The sequence below is a fragment of the Athene noctua genome, chromosome 4 (genome assembly GCF_965140245.1).
Source record: "Athene noctua chromosome 4, bAthNoc1.hap1.1, whole genome shotgun sequence".
Lineage (NCBI taxonomy): Eukaryota > Metazoa > Chordata > Aves > Strigiformes > Strigidae > Athene > Athene noctua.
The window spans coordinates 78,606,617-78,625,233 of record NC_134040.1 but is presented as its reverse complement, the minus strand read 5'-3'; the positions used below and the strand labels follow the sequence as shown (position 1 = coordinate 78,625,233).

At 37.2% G+C, this 18,617-nt stretch overlaps 1 protein-coding gene across 13 annotated transcripts in view; it reads right to left on the bottom strand.

The window, feature by feature from the left end:
- The window catches only part of TENM3 (teneurin transmembrane protein 3), a 419,436-nt gene that overhangs the window by 86,961 nt on the left and 313,858 nt on the right, over positions 1-18,617 (bottom strand). For all 13 annotated transcript variants that reach the window (XM_074905787.1, XM_074905788.1, XM_074905789.1 and 10 more), the window contains 2 exons: positions 12,604-12,726; positions 5,752-5,966 (listed from right to left, as the gene is read on the bottom strand). In XM_074905787.1, coding sequence (XP_074761888.1) covers positions 5,752-5,966; positions 12,604-12,726 — 338 coding nt within the window. The remainder of the gene's footprint in view (positions 1-5,751; positions 5,967-12,603; positions 12,727-18,617) is intronic.

The following is an 18,617-nucleotide window of genomic DNA, read 5'->3' as shown; positions in this document are numbered from 1 at the left end:
ATGGCTTGAAAGATGTCTTCTGCACATTTATCATGTAAATATCAACGTGTATATAGCGAAATTAAACAGGTAGGAAAATTAAAGAGCATTCTTGCTTGTGGTAGAGAGTCTCTGCTTTTCCTGCCAAATCTGTTCAGAGTTTCACTTCTCTGACACATGTTTATTGTATGAAGTGCACTGTAACATGTAAACCTTTGATCCTCCCACACATTTGAGATCTCTTTCAAATGGAATTACATCCAGGGCTTATTAAAGTATGTGAAACTGCTGATTCACCTGAGCTAGGGTAACATCAGTTACCAGAACCAGAGAATCAGTGGTTTTACACTCCTGAGTTGTGACCTTCAGAAAGTGCTCCCAGTACAAAATGAAAACATGATAGCCTTTGTCCTGGAACAAGGGTTTAGTACTTATGTTCTACTCTTGAAATTGAAGGCCAAAATTCACTGCTATTGTAAGAAAGTTCCTCCCCAGTAATCAGAATTATCTTCTTACCAGTCGGGATGTGAAGGCAATGTATAGTTAATATGCCTCTATCAACACCTGAGACACTTTTCCAGCTATGTCTGAACCAACAGAATAGAACATAATGTGATGAGGACGTGCAGAAGCTGGTACCCTGGTATGCTGTCACTCTGAATGTACGTGCTACATCACATGAAAATGAATGCAAGCGTTTTGGGAAAGCACCAATTATTCAGAACCATTCAACATTCTCATTTGTCAGAGAATTAAATATTTATCTTATTTTGTGTGAGAGAGAAAAACAGTTTTAGTTGTTTTTTTTCCTCCTGCCTCACTCAAGAACACTTTTTTCTGGTTGTGTTTTTCACTAATATTTTAAAAAGGAGAAAATTCGGGGAGTTCTAATGTTTAACAAGTGATTTATGGACATTAGGACCAACTTTGTAATTTGTATACTGTAGAGGATCATTTTTTGTAGAAGGAGAATTTCAGATTAAAACCAATTTTTGTTACAGGAACAAGTGATTACACTGCTTGATTGACCACAAAGAGTATACTGACGAGCATGGTACAATTAATGATTTTGTATTTGTAATGTAATAAGGACATATGCTGTTATCAGAACACCATTTTAGACTGCATTTTAAAAGTCATACAGAGGGGAATTTACTGTTCAGTCTGTCCTCCAGTAAAAAACAATAATTGATCTTAACCCTTTTAAAGGCTAGGGTTTTTTTTAATATTTAGGACACGATAACAGAAACAGACTGGAAAAACAATTATCTTCATAAGCAAAAAACATACCAAATTTATTTTCTTTCTGTGAAGATAAATGAATTATCTTTATATTGAGTCTAAACACACTGGTTTGTTCTACCACTCCATTCAGTTTTACTTTAAACTAAAGTCCTTTTTTTATTCTTAAAGTCTCTTTAAATAAACATATTGATTCTCTGGCTGCAATGGAACTGACATTTTTAGAAGGTGTCACAAAGACTTTCAGGCTTGCATTGACTGGGTTTTGAATGGACAGCCACTGTCAATTATTTCTGGTTGATTTATTTATGATTCCCCAGAAAGAGAGAAGTATGCATCTCACATTGGTCTGTGACACACACATAGTGGCTGTGCTTGAGAATGATTCTGGTGCCTAAACACAAGCAAAAATTCTGTCCTGATTACAATATATCAAATAATTTCCTACATGCTGTATGCCTATTATTTTGAATGATGGGTCAGAAGGAGAGTTAAATTTCTGCATTCTGTTGTTATTTTACAATGAAATGCTAAGCAACTAATAGAAATGGTTTAGATACAGTCAATCTTGCTTCAAGACAAGGGTGTAAAGTAAAAGACTTCTTGAGATCTCTCCTAAACTAATTTCTATCATACTTCTATTATGTTCACTACAGTGGCAGGATAATTGGCACCACAGTTGTACAGCTATGGAAAGATAGACTCCAGTTTCCTCTTACTCACTGTTTGGTTTTAAATGTATACGAAAAAGAGGTGGATAAGCAGGCAGAGGGTCCAGCAGAGAAGTGGAGAACAAGGTGGTGAATGCAACACACAAGTTTTGCATTATAGCCAAAGGTGACATGGAGAGAAGGCAGAGATCCATAGAAACACTGAAGCTGTAAGGAGGGAGCTAAAGAAGATGGTGGTGTGTGGTTACACATGTAGGGTATCATAGGCACATGAACAAAGGGGGAGACGGCTGATAAGGAAACTTTACGAATGCTGGTAGAGTGCAGGTAGTAATCAGTTCCCTATTATTTAACATAAGATCTGAAAATTCAAACTGAAGTTTGAGAAACAGGCAGCAGTTGCTCATTTGCATAAATTTGTTATTAGCACTTGTCACGCTGTGACTAGGAGATAAGGGCAGATAGCATTCAAGAGATACAGACATGAAGTGATATATATGGGTGAGATCCTACTTTTCAAAGTCCTCATGAAACAACACTAGCTTTACACATCCAGAGATGGGCTCTGAGCCAACTTTTATCATTCTGGGATGAGATCTTGGAGCTACGGCAGACAGATCTATGGAAATATCAGTTTTACAATTAAAAAAAAAAAAAGCAGACATCATCAAGGCATTGTATGAAACCATCCCAGTTAAACATCTGCTACATTCTGTGCTGTTCTGGTCTCCCCATCTTGAAAAGGCTGTAGTAAAACATTCAGGAAAGGACAAGGATGATCAAAGGATTGCAGAAGCTTTCGTAAAAAGAATGATGAAACAGACTGGAAAAAATACAACTCATTTAGGACACTAGAGATCTATAAATTAAGGGTGGTATGGAGAAGAAATTGGTGAGAAGCTCTCCACTGCTTCTTCCAAAACACTACCAACACGGTGTCAAACTAAAGCTAACAGGAAGCTGCCTCAAAACACACTGAGTATAGTGTGAGATGTGTAGTTAAGCTGTGAAACTCCTTGCTGCAGATGTCACAGATGCTAAAAGCTTCCATAGGTTCAGAGAAAACTACTCAAATTCACCGAAAAAAGAATTTATTAAGGCTGTAAAATACAAAGACAGTACCTTTGACTCAGGAAGTTCTTCAGCCTTAAAATGCTGGAGGCCAGGAGCATATTACAGGAAGAGTAACTACAAATCTGTCTGCTGCTACATTCATCTCCACACATCTGCTAATGGCCACCATCACAGACAGAATGCTGGGCTAGATGGGCCCTTGATCAGACATCAGTGGACATTCGTGTGTTTTTCTACTATGCTCCTATGACACTTGAAATTATGTGAGTAAGCTGCCTTGTCCAAGGGAAGGATGCACTGAAGCCCAGAATTAGCTGTTAGTCTGCCATGGCCAACTATGCCTGGCTTGCGGTTAAGAAATTGTTTCAGTACAAGCCATAAAGGTTAGGGGAAATAAGAAAACAGTAGACAGATCTATGCTTGCAAACCTCTCAATGTTCTACTTCATTACAAGTCCTTTTGCCTAAATGCCTTATTTTGTTTATATAAACTACTTTGGTAAAACATGTATTTACAAATACATGTACAAAACGAGTACACCTTTGATTAGGACTTTGTTGCAGAAAGGCCTAAACTGTTGAGAAATATTTTTCTCCATTTTTTTCCCTCATGTGCAGGAGCACATTCCCAAAAAAACCCCAGCCACTCACTGGAACTGCATTTTTAGGAGATTACGTATATCCTTTATCTCAGGCACCTAAACCAGACATCACCGGGTTCAAGGCCATGTAAACATTCTGACAACCCCACACCCTTGGGAATCTTCAGCAGCCCTAGAAGTTCACTAGGGCTGATATGTAAGCATGCCTAATTTTTTAAGGTATCAAGCGTCAGCCAAATGGTTTGTAAAAAATACTCTAATTATATGCCAGGCAGAAATAGGACAAGAGAGCTTGACCTATATCCTAGGAACAATATATCAAAAATGTCACAGACACTAGAGAAGATACAATAGCAGGATTCACATATGATTCTTTCTGTTGTATCATACTTAAACACAGGTTAAGTACTTGGGCTGTGGGAATCCAAATGGAAAGGAGTCTGTGTAACACAGATGATGGGCAATAGATTTAGCTATCTCCTTTTCCCGAGTTTTTGGATAAAGGGTACCCCTATTTCAATCTTTTGCCAGGATAAGGAATCAAGTAAGGATCAATTTTCATATACATATCTACTTGCACAACTTCTCGTACAAGTGCACAGTCCAGATCAGCTTCTTCATTTTTATTCATTCTTGCCACACATGTATTCCCCTAGCTCCTGTTATTATTGTTATCACTGAGATGGCATTTGTATTCCAACCCCCTATTTCCAATGGCTGGTAACTTTCTGAATCAGTTTTCTTTGAGCTAGAATTTCTTGTGCTTGTTGTCAGCCTGAGGGTGGGTGTTCATATGTGAATGTCTGAAGAAAATCCATTTAATCATTTTTATGAGGATCAAATTTTTAAATAAACGTAAGTGCATTTTCTGAGTTCAGCAGATGGAAACTAAAATAAAAAATAAAGCTAATGTAACATTCTGTGATTTTAGCTGCATGAAACTCCTTTGCTGACCCTAATTTTTCCTCTGTGGTTTGTGACTAAATAGATGATATAATTAGCAATATTTCTATGTTCTAGGTCTTTTAGAAGTTATGCCTGAAGAAAAAACAAAATAAATTTAAATAGTGCAGTGGCATGCAAACCAAATTAAAAAAAAATGCAGGTTTAAAATAAAATACTTGAATTTTGCAATTATGGATTTGCTGTTGTAACTGCCTATCTGGCATAATCAGTCAAGCTTCATTCCAACTATACCATTAGGTTGCTATACTTAGAGTTGTGTCCAGGGCAAATCCATACACTTTAAAAAAAAAAAAAAATCAGTAAGACATTGCATAATTCTCTAAATGGGGTACAAGAGCATGAGCTCAACTCCCATTTCAGGTGAAAAAATGGTTCTGAGCCAGCACTTGGACTAATATTGAGCTGAAAGAAATGTAAACTTGGAGGATCTCAAAAATAAAATCTGAATACAATTGATTCTAAAAAGAATGATTCTCCCTTTTTCCTGTTGATCCAGAAGACCATTCTTTTATACTTTAACTTTTCTATAACTATGGATTAAAAGTGTTTCTTTGTTACTAGGCAAAAGCATGACCATATACAATAAAAGGTGTTATTACAAACCTTTTGAGGGGTGGAGCAGAATAAATCCACTGGAACACTTAAGAACAAAGTTTTAAGACACTAGATGACTGAAACTTTTACAACACCAGTTCACTGTATCTTTGTAGTCACATATTACTTATTTTTTCTTCTATGTATTTATTTAGTGTAACTACTGTAGCATTTGCTTGTAGAACAAACTGAAACTTCCTTAAAAAACTATTATCTTCTTGCTTGGAAACTTGAGTAATGTGGTTTTTGACAGGCACTCTTGACCACACATGTGCCCATAAGATGCTGTATTATTTTGCTTAGGTTTTTAAAGATATATCTATATACCACAGAACTAAAAAAGTACCTATAAAGTCTGCAGGAACCAACTTTGTATCTAAAGCATCTACATTGCTCAATATTCAGAACAGCTCAGAAATAAGAATACCCTCCCTATTTTAGATCCCATAACTTACAGTATTATAAATGTTTTGGACATCACATGAGATCAATAAAGTATAAAAAGTAAAAATAAAAATCAGCAAAACAGAAAAGGATATAATCCTGAGAAAGAAAAAATATACAAAAGACACATGCTCACAGTTTTCAGTAATATGTCCTCCTTTTAATGCAAGCAATTCTCACCTGAGTGTGTGAAGGTGGTAAGCCTTTTCGGCCATATACTCCAATCAATGCATCTTTCTGAAGGGATATATTGAATTTTAGAAATTGTGGCTGATCAATGAAGAGTTGTGATCTCCAAAAAATTCCAGGGGGAACTTCTTGTATCGCTCTTCGGCCTATATCAAGTTCTCCAGAATCTATAGTGTTGTTTTCTTGTGCAAATCCCCCTAATTTTCCTGACGGGTTAAGATAATAAGAGATCAAAAATTAGTATTCCTTTCTTGTTTTCAATTATCCTTCATAGAAACTGTCAAATATTTAGAATTATCTCAGATAAAATGTTACCTGGCAATCTTTCTGAATGCAAGATTACGGGGAATTCACTGATTTGGAAATAAAAAGGCAAAGATACTACAAATACATAACAAGTAAAAGTACTGTAACTTCCCTAAGCACTAGTATTACAGAAACTGTTTTAGGATCTACATTAAACTACTAATTTTCTTCCCAAAAGGCAGGCATTTTCCAGCATAAAGTGTCACACTAAAAGAATTTAAGGTAAAGGGAAATGCAGCATACAGATTTTAAGAATAGACACATAAACATAAGCAGTTGAGAGAACCAATACACAGTCTTTTCTACATTAAATATCAGAGCATTCATACAATATTAACAATGTCTACAGCTCTGGGTTCCTACTCTTTGTTTTTGCATTGCTCCCCCAAAAGGGCCATGTTTCTTGTTCCACTGTGCCCATGTCCCTATGCCTTTGCTCCCCATACTGACTACATCCTCTGCACTCCCTAGCCTCAGCCCTGAGCTTGTTATCACCTCCTTGTCCACACCGTCTCCTGAATAAAATGTATAATGGTGTGTCAAAGTCTGGTACTTTCACTATTTTCTATATCATGAATATGTATCTATCCTGCAGGGCAACTACTAGGAAAAAGAACATAGCACTGAAGGGCATTAACAATTTCTCTCTGTAAAGCATTTGTGCAACTATCAGTTAGCTTTAGGAGGCCAGTGATGATGGCTTGGAAATGCCCAGAAGAAACAAAGAAGATGCTAACATGCAAAAGACACATGATGTCAAGCACTAACACTGAAAAACTGGACTACAGGTTGTAGCATTAAAAAAGAGGAAAATAAAGTCATAAAGTTTAGATACCCCCAACAAACATTTTGTTCAAGTGGGTAAGTCCAGGCAACAGACTGAATCTATACTGCAGCTCGAGTACAGAACAGTATCATCCAATCTGCAGGGCTCTGTGCCATCCCGGTGAAGCACTGTGAAATAAATTTCATTTACCCCTTTCAGGGGTAAAACTGTTCCAGCCCAAGTTGATGGCCCTGCAAGGCACCGGGCCGGATGCTATGGACAGCACAGGTCTCTGATAGCTCTGAGATCTCCACACTCCTCCCGGTTGTAATGGACAGGCACATGCTAAATCTGGTGAAGATTACAAACCCTTCTCATATCTTATCAACAAACAAATAGTGGTTTAGTTGTGGTAGTGTTTTCTACCTGCCAGATTCATAGGAAGCAGAACTACTGTGACTGATGCACTAAAGAAGTAGTTTGCACAAACTGTCACCACCCAGCTTTAAAATCTGGGATGGTTGAGATGAGTTTGCATCAAGTCTGTTTAAGGTCAAAGACTCAGATCTTGATGTTTAGGCACTAACTCCATGCCGCACAGCTGGACAACAGGCAATCTTGGAAGCTGGTGCCAGCGTCAAAGCCTACTTTGATCTGACGGAATCAGTGATGTCAAATCTGGACTAAGATGCAAAGATGTGTGTAAGAACTTGCTTACGAACACTGGAGCAAACAAGTGATGCCACTAAGTGGCTGGCACATCAAGCTGAGCCTTGAGTAAAACAATATAAAGAAAAATGGAATTGTAGTTACAACCTTACAGTCCACTGTGTTTTTACCAATTTATATTATTTTTTTCAGCAGCTAGTCTATTATAAAGATTGAACTAAACCCATCTGAATGTGATAAGCAAGTTCAATCGATGCTGGCTTGTTTGTGCACAAATGTTCTGAAGAACTGACAATGCTCTGTTGCTGTCCCGTCATTTATGTTCAAATTCTACATTATTCATCATTTGATGGAAAAAACTGACACAACCTTTTTGCAAACATTTAGACTTTAAAAAACTGGATTAAAATCTGAAATGCCAGGTGAGGTCACAGATTGATCCTCGCCACTTTTTGTGCATCCAAGATGAACAGAGACTGCTGCTGAATTAAACAGGTACAGAAGCACAACTGAGAGGCCTTGAGTGGGGGATTGTATCATCATCAGTGCTGTGCCACAACAGTGTTGCAGTCACTGAAAATGTCTCACTTACAGGATCATCATATTGATCAGTGTTCTGAGGAGAGACAGTGAAATATCTGATCTCAGAGAAACCGTTTTTTTTCCACTTTTCAGGATGAATCTGATGCTTTTCTAACTTTGGACTTAACCTTTCGCAATATTCATATGTTATTCTAAAAGATGGATCTGTATTCACTATTTTGGTTCATTTAAGCATTTGTTTCTTACCACTTCCTTCAAATTTAAGCATGTTTTGCCATATAAATTCACACACTGATGACTGGTAATCGCTAAACAATAAACACTTGTTTGCAGTATTGATCTGCAGCTTCCCCTATTTCTACATTTGAAATGAAAAACAACTACTTCTTATCACTGAAAAGATGAACTAGACAGCTTGAGCAGGTGCACTTTATCAAACATTTTGACCAACTTGCCAGGCATGCCTATTACTGGGATTCAACACTTATCCTTAGCAGATAATGATCCCATAGACTCCCATTTTTTTCATCAAAAAAGAGGTAGTTTTATCCTGTAGCCATGTCCCTTTAATGCCATACCACGTCTCTCAAAATCGTCATTAGTTGTTCACCCTCCTAAGAACAGGGAGTCAATTCTTCTTTGTTCCCTGTTGTATCTCAACAGGCATAAGAAAAATCTTAGTAGTGTCATCATTTCCTTTTCACTTTCTAAACAGTAACAGTTCTTAAACACAATTTTAAATTAAAATATGAAATTTCATGTTAATTCATACAATTCCATAATGACATACCAGTCCAAATAAGAAACCAAATTTTAAAATACCTAGCCTCCTGAATAGGTTCTCTTTCACTATACTTCTTCTCTACCCCCAAAATTCCTTCTTTTACAGATCCTCGCCGAAATACAGTAAAACCACACATATTTATAGGTAAATATTATTTAAATCATGATTTATACTTATGTTGCTAGATATACTATTATTTAATTTACAAAATACATTAATTTGCTGATTCACATACTATCATTATATGCAATCATTATATGATGCATTTGTGATACTGATAATCCAATACATTATGACTAATAGGTAAAATATTTGTTATATTTAGTATTTGTAAACTGTATTTTGACTGTCTGAGATTAGGGTGCACAAAATCCTGAGCTAAATAAATACTTAAAGCAATAAATAGTATTTAATTATTTTACAAGAAAAATAATTCACAAATATCACTAAAATGACATGAAGCCAAACTCCCTCTCCTTATCTGCAAACTTTCTATAGATTAAAACACAAGATACACTGTGAATAACTGAGTATCTATAACACACAATAAAAATGAATGCACAACCAAACCACAAAAATGCTCAACAATAATTGCTGTATAGTGTCACACATAATACCATTTTCCATCCTTCAAAGGCAGTACTAATTAGAATATTAGATTGCACGGCTGAATTTACAGTCAATAGCATGTTCTCCCATCCCATTGAATAACCTTGTATTGAGATCTTTTTCTGTGAGACATCTGCTATACAACCTTCTGCAACAACCGTTTCAAGAAATGAAATCAAAATCCTCCTTAAAAACATACCTTTTTAGAAAAAAACCCCCAGAATAACATCTAAGTAAGAAGTTACTATACCTTTAATTAACATGAGATACTCAAAACAAAAAAGCTCAATACATGTAAGTTCAAGCAAGTATAATACATTTTAATGAGTATAATCTCAAAAAAGTGCATCTAAGTGAGCCAAAAGAAGTGCCCCTTTTCCCATTCACGTTTTTCCCCTCTTGCGTTTTAAAATCATGTGCAATTACTCACATATTATTATAAGGTATTTCTGAATTGCACACGGATTTTATATGACATAAAATAAAGCCAGTAACATGTAAGATGTGACCAACTGCTAGAACACAATGGTTAAACAAGCTGTTTTTTAACCCTTCTTTTCTATCGCCTAGTTATAAAAACAGATAAAGCACTGATGCAACTCAAGTAAATGTTTGTATTTGATTAAGCATGGCTTACAAATTACTTTGGAGAACTGAAATGGCCTATAAAATTAATCATATCCACAGAAGATGCACATTCTTGTGCCACTTTATGCAGCCCCAATCATGCCTGTCTAGATAAGCAGGTGATATGTTGCCAGCAGTTTACTGTTCATATAGAGAGAAGCACTGGGAGAGATAAAAAAATTCACAAAAGAAACAAACAAAAAAACATTTGGAAAAGGCTTGTTCAGAGATGCAAGCTTCACTTAACAAACGATTTGCATTTAAGGACGATTTAACACGGTTTTACTGTCAATTTATGACTAACCGTTTCTAGGTAAACCACAGCTGAATTTTCTTCATAAGGTTGCATTTTCAAGTTTAAACTTTGCTAATTCATCCACAAAATACCTGTAATTCTGAATTTGCAAATGAATACTTGGGATTTAGGACACAGTGGACTATGATTTTCTGACCAAAGCAGGCACAGGATTATCCAAAGTTTAGATGAGAGTCAAGGAAAATGCCTGGCCTATAGAACACTGGAAATTTCTCCCATCTCAATCAGAGTATTGGGATATTAGCAGGGGACTAAAGAGGGGCAATACTGAAAGCTGTTCAGCTGTCAAGTATCCAAGTCAAGGCTTTATTGATTCTTCTTACAGCTTTCAGTAATGAGTAGGATAGCACAGGGCCCCCCCTCCTTAAATTTCACGTCTAGTCATCACACTTTTCCTTCTGCTTAACCTTCTTTTTGTGGTTTAAAATGTGTATTCTCTGGTCTGTCTGTTGTTTAGTGTTGATGTATGCTGATAAATGACCATTTACCATATTCTGCAGAGGACAGCATTTTAACAGTGGATGGAATTAACCCTGTTCTCTTGTACAGTATTTAGGGGCATAAGGAAGGAAACCCAGGATTTTATATACTTGTTATTTCCTTTTATTTTTGAGGCAACGTATAACAGATTTTAATTTGTAAAAAAAAATTAAACATGATCAAGTGAAAAAGAACAATTTATAAAATATTTACAAAAACATGTATATACTTTATACAAAAAAATATATTGGCTACTGACAGCAGAAGACAGTGGGATGATGAGCTGTCACTGCAGCATCAATATTCATTAACCATACAGTAGCTTCAAAACAAGTAAGAACACAGAAAGAGATAATGAATATCTAAGTTCAAGAAAAAGGCAGTAGGGTAAAGGAAATGAAAAAAGAAAACGTCATACTGGAGAATTTTCCTATGCTTACAAAGATGACAAAAAGAATGAACTGAGCTGTATCTTTTCTATAACTTGGAGCTGTGATAACTTGAAAAATTTTCAAGATGTCAATTGCTGGCAGAGGCTTCCTCCTCCTCGGTGGTAAGGAGGTCAGCTCTACCTCGTGAAAGGGAAAATGGATTTTTGTGTAATGAAGCAAACGCCGCATTCATCAACCATTTAAATCAAGTTTTCCATTCAAAACCTATTGATTTTAAAGCCTCTGTTAGCCAAAAGTGCACAGGCTCTTAAATGTTTTGAGAATCTTAAAGGGCAACATGGAAAAAGGTCGATAAAAAATAATCTCTTTATGTGGTTTGTATTTTAAAAGCTCCTACAGCAAAATTAATAAAGTTTTGTTTGTTTTCTTTTTTTTTCTTACTTTATATATTGGTTGGATGATTTAGACTCAGTATTACATGCTAGACACTTTGAGAAGACAAACGAACATGTTATATGTGACCTATTAAATTTCAGAGAGAAATTTAAAAAATCCCATCATCATCTGTAGAGAGACCCACAAACCATTCCATGGCGAGGTCATCATGCCATAGGAGGCTCCTTGATCATGAGTTGCCTTCTAAACACAGCTAAGAGAGAAGTTTTGAAAACATGCAAAACCTCCCTGAGGTGTCTTTTGTGGTGCCAAGTCTTCAGAAAAAGAGATTATGTCCTCCCTGTCACTGGCAACGCTTTTGTCTGAAAATATTCAGAGCTCGGGACTCGCAAAGATTGAATCTTGGTATCAGGTCCCCTTTATTAAATAGTGTATCCTGTCACCCTGGGCTCCCTGACTTCATTGTGGCTATTTCTGCAGCACAAGACCTTGGCCACACCAGCCCCTCAGGCAGGATGGTCTGAGCCAGCCTCAGCACCATCCTGCTACCCCTGAGGACGCTACAACAATCATTACATTATCACAGATTTTAGAGTAAGTGGAGGTTCTGCTTCTCTGGATGTGATGAAAGCTTTCCTATCCTCATCAAATAGTACCTGGAAATTCCCATGAGGAATTTTGGTTGACAGCCAGCTTTCCTAGTAAGATCAACATTAACACCCAGGATCCATCACTCCCTTCCCATGCTAGGCAGGAGGAACGGTGTGCTCTTCTCGATTGAAATACAACTCCCGTTTAATCTACATATCCATTTAAAATTACTATTACTTAGAAATGCTCTGTATTTCCATTAAATACACAGAGTTTTGGAGGAAAAGTGTTAAACTCTAGCAATGTAAGACACAAAAAAAGGAAATGCTCCAAAAGGACAGAAATTGGTGCCTGTTTCACTTACCATTTTCTGCAGCAGGTACTGTTACAGGATGTGTTGGCACAGTATCAGAATTCACTTTTCCATTCTCAAATGTATCATTTTCAGTTTGCTGCAACTGCCAGTTGAGGCCAAACAGATGCATTGCTGGTGGTAAAGGATACAGGTTATTTGATGCTCTTAACCACAATGACAAATTGCACAAATAATGGCTTTCCACACTACACAGTGGAATAGCAACTCATACATTAAAAAATTAAATTACAGGAACAAGCATTCACAGACTAATAGTTCAACTTAGCAATGGCACTAAGCAATTACTACCACTGTCCTTTAATGATACAGTGCTTTCGGTGAACACAGTTGACAGAAAGCTCACCAGCCTCATTCCTGAGTCTTTTATTGGTCCCAAATCAATGTTCAAAAGGATATGCAGTAATTATGTCCTTTTTCTTCTTTCATTTTTGATTCTTCTGAAGAGATAAATCATTTAAGTCAGCTCCTAAATGACCTACTAAAATAAATGATTTCACCAGCAGATGGATCTGTTCTGGTTAGCCAGAAAGGCAAAAGAAACCACACAAGAGGAGAGGAAGGAGGGTGCTGTGGGTGTTGCAGGGCTAACTTAAGACATCAACACTCTTTTTTTATGCTGTCACCAACACCATGTGCAACCTCCAGTTATGTGCCCATTCCCCACACTAGTCTACAGAACAAGCCAAGACCATAAGCAGAGCTGGAGACACTGGGGCTCTGATAATGATAATGCATAAGCTAGGTTTCTGAACTACTAATTCCCCACAACCACATTTGTTAGAAAGGTGATTCCATGTTAAAAAGTTTAGCTAAGCTATGTCAACCTTCCATGGTGTTAGGGGGAACTACTTAAGGAACCTTGGTATCACCAGGGATTAACGAACCCCCCATCTAAACTTTCAGAGCAAAAATATGGAAAAAATAAATCACTTTAATGCTATATTGTGATACACACAACATGCAATTTCTTGCTGTCTATGGTGTATTTCCTTCTCTTCCAATGACTCTATGACACCACCCAAATTAATTCTATTGTAATTACTCTGATTTGTGTTTGGTATAACATGGGTTTGCTCATTCCACGAGAGCAGTTATCTCCAAAGCTGGAATAATCTTTCAGGGCTACTGGGGAATACAAATGCACTGAAAAAAAAAATAATCTGTAATAATATTTTTTAATTAATAAGGACAATAATTCACTGTATTTTGTTGATTCTGCTTCTCCTGTCTCTGAAACAGATCACTGCTATAGTAGTCAGTATTATTAATTAATTAATTAATTCTGTCTATCCAAATGACAATTCTTCATCCCTTTTGGTTTCATCTCTGATATTTCAACTTCTCTGTATTGACCATGGCAACCCTTACTTAAGACGAATAGACACCAGTGGAAGTTTAGTCAGGCAGACATCAAAACCTACAGGATTAAGACCCTTTCTGCCAGGTCTTTGCCTCAAACCCTCCCCCTTACCCTCAACAAAACAAAAAAACAGAATACAACCAAAGACCTATTACTGAATCCTTCAAAGACTGAAATCCTCACTATAGATGACATATCTCTTTGTTCCAAGTCTCCGACACTACTATTACTCTTCTTTCTCAGACCTTAAATTGCCTGTCAAAGCCTGATAATGTAGAATGTTCCTTGACCCTAAAACCTTCTTTCTTTTTTTCCCCTCTCATCTCCTGTTAAACCATAAATCCAACCACCACCATTTTTGGCACATCACTAGAATTAGCCATTATTATTTTGGCCCTACCTCAGCTGAAATTATTATTTATGTATTAATTATCTGATGATTGTATCTGTTTAATATATTTCATCAAAATCCCTAGGGTCAAACTGTAATATCTGTTATACTAGTTCACATCACTGGCAGCAATGAGAGACTGCAAATAGCTAAATATTTCATGATTCAAACGCAGTACATTTCTTGTCTTTGGTCTGGAGGTCTAAATCACCTTTCCTAACTTTGCTGGCTTCTTATTACTTTTAATACTCTTCAGGAGAAAGAAAGCAAGCAACATTCATTTTGTAACTCTAGAAGTGCATCCCTTCCAAACACATGAGCTTAGAACATCATTAACAGCTCTGTATGCTGGTGCTGCGTACCTGCCCTGGGACTCTTCCATGCTCCACTGGGAGATCAGAAGGGGAAGCTCCAACATGACCTTCTAGCCATTCCCTCATAATTCAAAACAGCTGGAATTTGAAGTCTTGAAAAGCAAGGACTGTGGGATCTATATTGATTACTTCTCAAAGAACTGTAGTTACTACAAGGTAAGTGACAATTACCTTTTCTTTGTGTTTGTACTGATGTGAGCCCCACTGTAGCTCACCGTCAAAGATGGTGAGTAGTAGTTGTATCCCTCAAAAATACTATTGCTCTCTCAACTTTGACACTGAACTACCACCAAGTTCAGTAAACAACGTCTAATAAAAAGGGACAGAGGGATACATGCAGCTGTTTCATGGATTGCGAATATCAGATTTTTGAAGCAGACCAAAATGTTGCTTGACAACTCCAGTGACAACCCAAAACTTACAGTGTGTACTAATACACTAAATAATTCAACTATGTAATCACTCTGAGACAGCACTGTGGAATTTAGAGAATTCTCCTTTCATTACAAACATATGAGAACATGAAAGAATTAGGCTTGTTGATACAGGATCAAAATACAAGGCATAATTTCTTTAGAAACGGGGAACTTTAAGAACATGGGTAAATTGACTGAATAAGACAAATTCAGGCGCTATTTTGTCAATTAAGATTTGTCTCTTCACAGCCAGCCGTCTTTATAAAAGCAAACCTTAACTCCTTATCAGTGTTATGAGGACAGTGAGGCACCTGTTAAAAATTCCTGATGCCCCTATAAGTATGATAAGCAGCACCTGGTACTGATAACGGTACATTGGGAGCATGCCTCAGCTGGGGGTCCGACACCTTCAAGTCAAATGTTATGAACTAGTTTTGAATTTCCAGAGGGGGATGATACAGGCAGACTGCAGTGGCATATATGTTTGTTTGATTTCCTCAGGTCTAGGGAGGGGTCCACCATTGTCCACCTTTGGATGTAAGAGCTCAATCCTTTTCTCCTTTCTTTCTATTATGTTCAGAGAAATGGTAGGTTTACTTCCTTCTATAAAGAATTTGACATATGAAGCAAAATTAAAGCAAAAACATATAAAGCAAAATATACTTCTCTACTCTCAGCTGCTATTTTAGTCCCAAATCTAATGTAAAGCACTTCCTTGATTTTTGGATTAGATATCACCTGTCAGGTCTGGTTTATTCCCATTCAATTTGTCACTTACTTAGTGTTAGACAATGACAAAGAAGACAAGAGACCCTTCCTAGAGTAACTAGTTCTGAGTCTGCCAAATCTAAGAGGGTACTAACACTGGAACAACTTTCAATACTGGGATATGTTTGAAGACAGCAAGGACTTGTCTGAGAATGCCAGATGCCTCTAACCAGAAGGCACGCAGCTTGTCATGGCTGTGGTCGTGGACCACAACAACTGAATCCAAATAACCCACAGCTGCAAGCATGGATGAACCCTCAGGGGATGGGAGGAAAGATGGGTTGTCACAATTCGAAACATGCCCACAAACCCTAACAAAAACCTCCTTTTGCTTGTATCAAGATTGTGATGATTGTTCCTATCAGGAACAGGATGACTTTTTAAGAAGAGAAACAGATTATTATATTCTCTGCCTATTCTGATGCTTAAGTCCTCATCTCTATTTTTCAAAGTAATCTTTAGCTACCAACAGATCCTCTTCGCTTGCTGGAGTTATGATAGCACTTTACACTAGGACTGACAGAGTTGTTTATGGTGGTATTTGTACTGCTGCTGGCCAAATTACCAGCATTATGGCCAGCCTTTATAGAGTGTGGTGATAGTTTAAATGGTGAGGACTTAATTGCCTCTAATAGAATGGGAAGGACAGGTATCAGAGAGGAGGAATTCCTCTAGGATCCATGCTGCTCTTGGCATGAACACAGCACCGGTGTCTGGGTGGTGCTGGTGGATATGGCTGAATTCTCCAGAACAAATCTCAAACATATAAACAGTAACCAAACTAACAGTTGTGCTTTTAACCCATCCCCCTTTATATTTCTGCAAAGCAGAACATGTCAAATGAACTGGGATATTCAAAAGATTTGGAGCTCAGATAAAGGAGTACATTTAAACCTACAGTAGCATTGATGTTAACACAAAAAAGCTATCATTTGTTACAGGCTATCAGGTAATTTTACCATCTGTCAACACACAGTTCACCGAAGGGTTTCTAAACGACCTTAAACTGCTTTTTCAAGCTTGGTTGATCTTACCTTTCACTCTGTAAGTGAGGTCTAGTTATTTTGGTTTGTAATCAGTCTACAAGGCCTTCATTTCCACTGAATAATTAAAATAGCAACTAAGAATACATTTCACAGCAAACACCTGAAAAAAATATTATGACTAGCTTATACCGTGTAAAACATTTTACATTAATCTGCTTCAGGAAGAAGTTGCTGCTATCAGGTCCTTTCATTCTTTTGAAGTTGCCAGCCCATTTGTCTCGCACGCTCCTTTCTCAAGCGAGTATTGCTGTGCTTTATACATTCTCTTTACAAGGAACTTGTTCTTGAGCAAACACACTGTATTACCACTTCAAAACCCTCTTCAAGACTTTCTGCAGCAAGCCAAAAAGAAAACAGTCCCTTTATTAGTAGATGGTAACAGAGATGGATAATTTATGTAACTACGTAGCAAAACTAGAACTGGGAGAGCTGACAACTACCTGCTGCATTCGACCGGGGAGTGCTTCCCCTTCGCTGCCTTGCTCACTAGCTCAAAGCTCTCTTCTGCCAAAGTTATGAGAGGCACAAAAAAGAACTGTAACAGGAAACCAATTTATGTAGCTGCTTCTCCATTTAGCAAAACCTGGGCTTGTCTGAGGTTTTTGGGTTTTTTGTTGTTGTTTTTTTTTTTTTTTGCCTCCTCATACACTTGAATGGTAAAAGAATAGGGACAGCTAGTTGATAAAGAAATTAGACAGGTGTTAGCATCCTCCAGTATGCAAGATGTAGTTCTGAACAGAAAACAAAGTTCGGACACAAGTGAATATACATACAATGCTGGGCTTTATGACTGTTATCAGAAAGCGAGAGTATTTTTTTCTTTGTAGGAAAGAGTAGCAATATGCAGTAAAAAACAGAGCAACTTATTTATTGTTCTAGTCAAAATTTAAGGATGTCTATCATAACTCACCAGGATCAACCACATCTTTTTTTAAAGTACTGTAAATGATAAATAGCCTCATATGAAAAACAAAGGGCATAGCAAATCCCCTACAAGCTGTGCAAGTGAAAGCATTAAAGATGCAGGTGATAAGGATGAACAAGCAAACCCATATACATATAAGCACAGGCTTTATTCACAGAAGTAGCCCTACAGTAACTGGAGAGGTAACCAAAGTTTGAGTCTGAAGTCTCTGAAGTGCTGGTCAGAAATGCCAGTAGTTCAACAGCTTCCATCCTGAGTTTGGTAAACTTGCTTTTTGCAGTGAAAGAATTCTAAAAGTGATACAGTGCATTTCAGGGAAACAAGAATTCACAGATAGGAGGATTCTTCTAAGTAGAAAGAAGCAGCAACAGAGTTGCCTGAACTGGGAAACAGACTTCCCATGTTCCTCCAGCTCTTAGAATAATGACAGATGAAAAGTTAACACTAGCAGCAGAAAAAAACACCAGCTATCTCTGAGTAGCAAGCATCTCCCCAAGACCTCTAGAGATAAGGCCTATAGCGTATGTTCTATAAATATAAAGAACTCGACAGTGTGGGGAAAGTTGGCAGGAGAAACTGAATGATGTTGGCGACCCTCCTTCCCTTCTCCCATGTGTCAAGGTATGGTAATCAAATCTTATTATTCATGAAACTGTGCTTGAAGACGAGCTTCTTGCTAAGATACTGAACTGATCTTCCAGGACTGCTACAGCTTTTTATTT